The sequence below is a fragment of the Austrofundulus limnaeus genome, unplaced genomic scaffold, assembly GCF_001266775.1.
Source record: "Austrofundulus limnaeus strain Quisiro unplaced genomic scaffold, Austrofundulus_limnaeus-1.0 Scaffold694, whole genome shotgun sequence".
Classification (NCBI taxonomy): Eukaryota; Metazoa; Chordata; class Actinopteri; order Cyprinodontiformes; family Rivulidae; genus Austrofundulus; species Austrofundulus limnaeus.
Genome location: NW_013953096.1, coordinates 162,212 through 163,024, shown reverse-complemented (window position 1 = coordinate 163,024; position 813 = coordinate 162,212). Strand labels below are relative to the sequence as shown.

Here is an 813-nt window from a genome sequence, read left to right as displayed (position 1 = left end):
GCATTGCCAAATGCACTTTCCAACGCCTCCAAGTATTCATCAGGACTTGCCTCGGGGTTCGACTCACGAACAGATTTAACAATCTCTAATGCTGGCCCCTTTAAGCTTTCCATCAGCCTGCGCCTTTTCTCCTTGTCTGTGCAGTCACTCTCCTCTACCATGAGCCATGCCTGTTCCAACCAATGGTCAAATGGCTCCTCACTGGGAGGAACTGGGAGGTTTCCTGAGAACAGCCTCAAACGCCGATAACCACCTTCAGCTTGTGGTTTACGTGTCTTCTCCAAAAGATCGCCCACCGCTTGCAATATAGACTCAGTAGAATTTATGGGGAGATCAGAGTTGTGTCGTGGTGGAGTAGAGCTGGAAAATAAGTTTTGTATATCTTCCATAGTCTTTCCCTCAGTGTCCAAGAGACTTTTCACTTTCTGAGCAAAATCATCAGAAGCCGCAACTCTATCCAGAGTGACTATCGGCCATCTCTGACCACTGTCTGGCTCTAGCACTTCCTTTGGTGCATTCTCTCTGGGTACATTTTCTCTGCATTCACAGAGCACCATACGGCAGCTCAAGGAGGTGTGGAACTGACGGCCTCTGACCCTGACTCGCCCCAAGCATTTAATAGTCTCTAATGTTTCTTCTATCTTAGCTATCTCCACGTCTTCTGGGACCATTACCAAGAGAGCTTTAGCTTCTTCCAACCCTTCGCCCCGACACCACCTTTTCAGTTCTGCCGCTAACCCAATATAATCTGCCATACTTAAAACTACAGTAATGAAATTTAAGAACTTGCTTGTTCAATGCTTCAAAAAGACC

The 813-nt window shown here is 46.9% G+C and overlaps 1 protein-coding gene across 1 annotated transcript; it reads right to left on the bottom strand.

The window, feature by feature from the left end:
• Positions 1-707, bottom strand: LOC106531934 (paraneoplastic antigen Ma2 homolog; the record flags this gene model as incomplete). The annotated part of the gene is given in 1 exon segment (XM_014027888.1): positions 1-707. A coding segment is annotated over 1 exon segment (671 nt), but the record flags the coding sequence as incomplete, so codon positions are not given.
• Between the last annotated feature and the right edge of the window lie 106 nt (positions 708-813).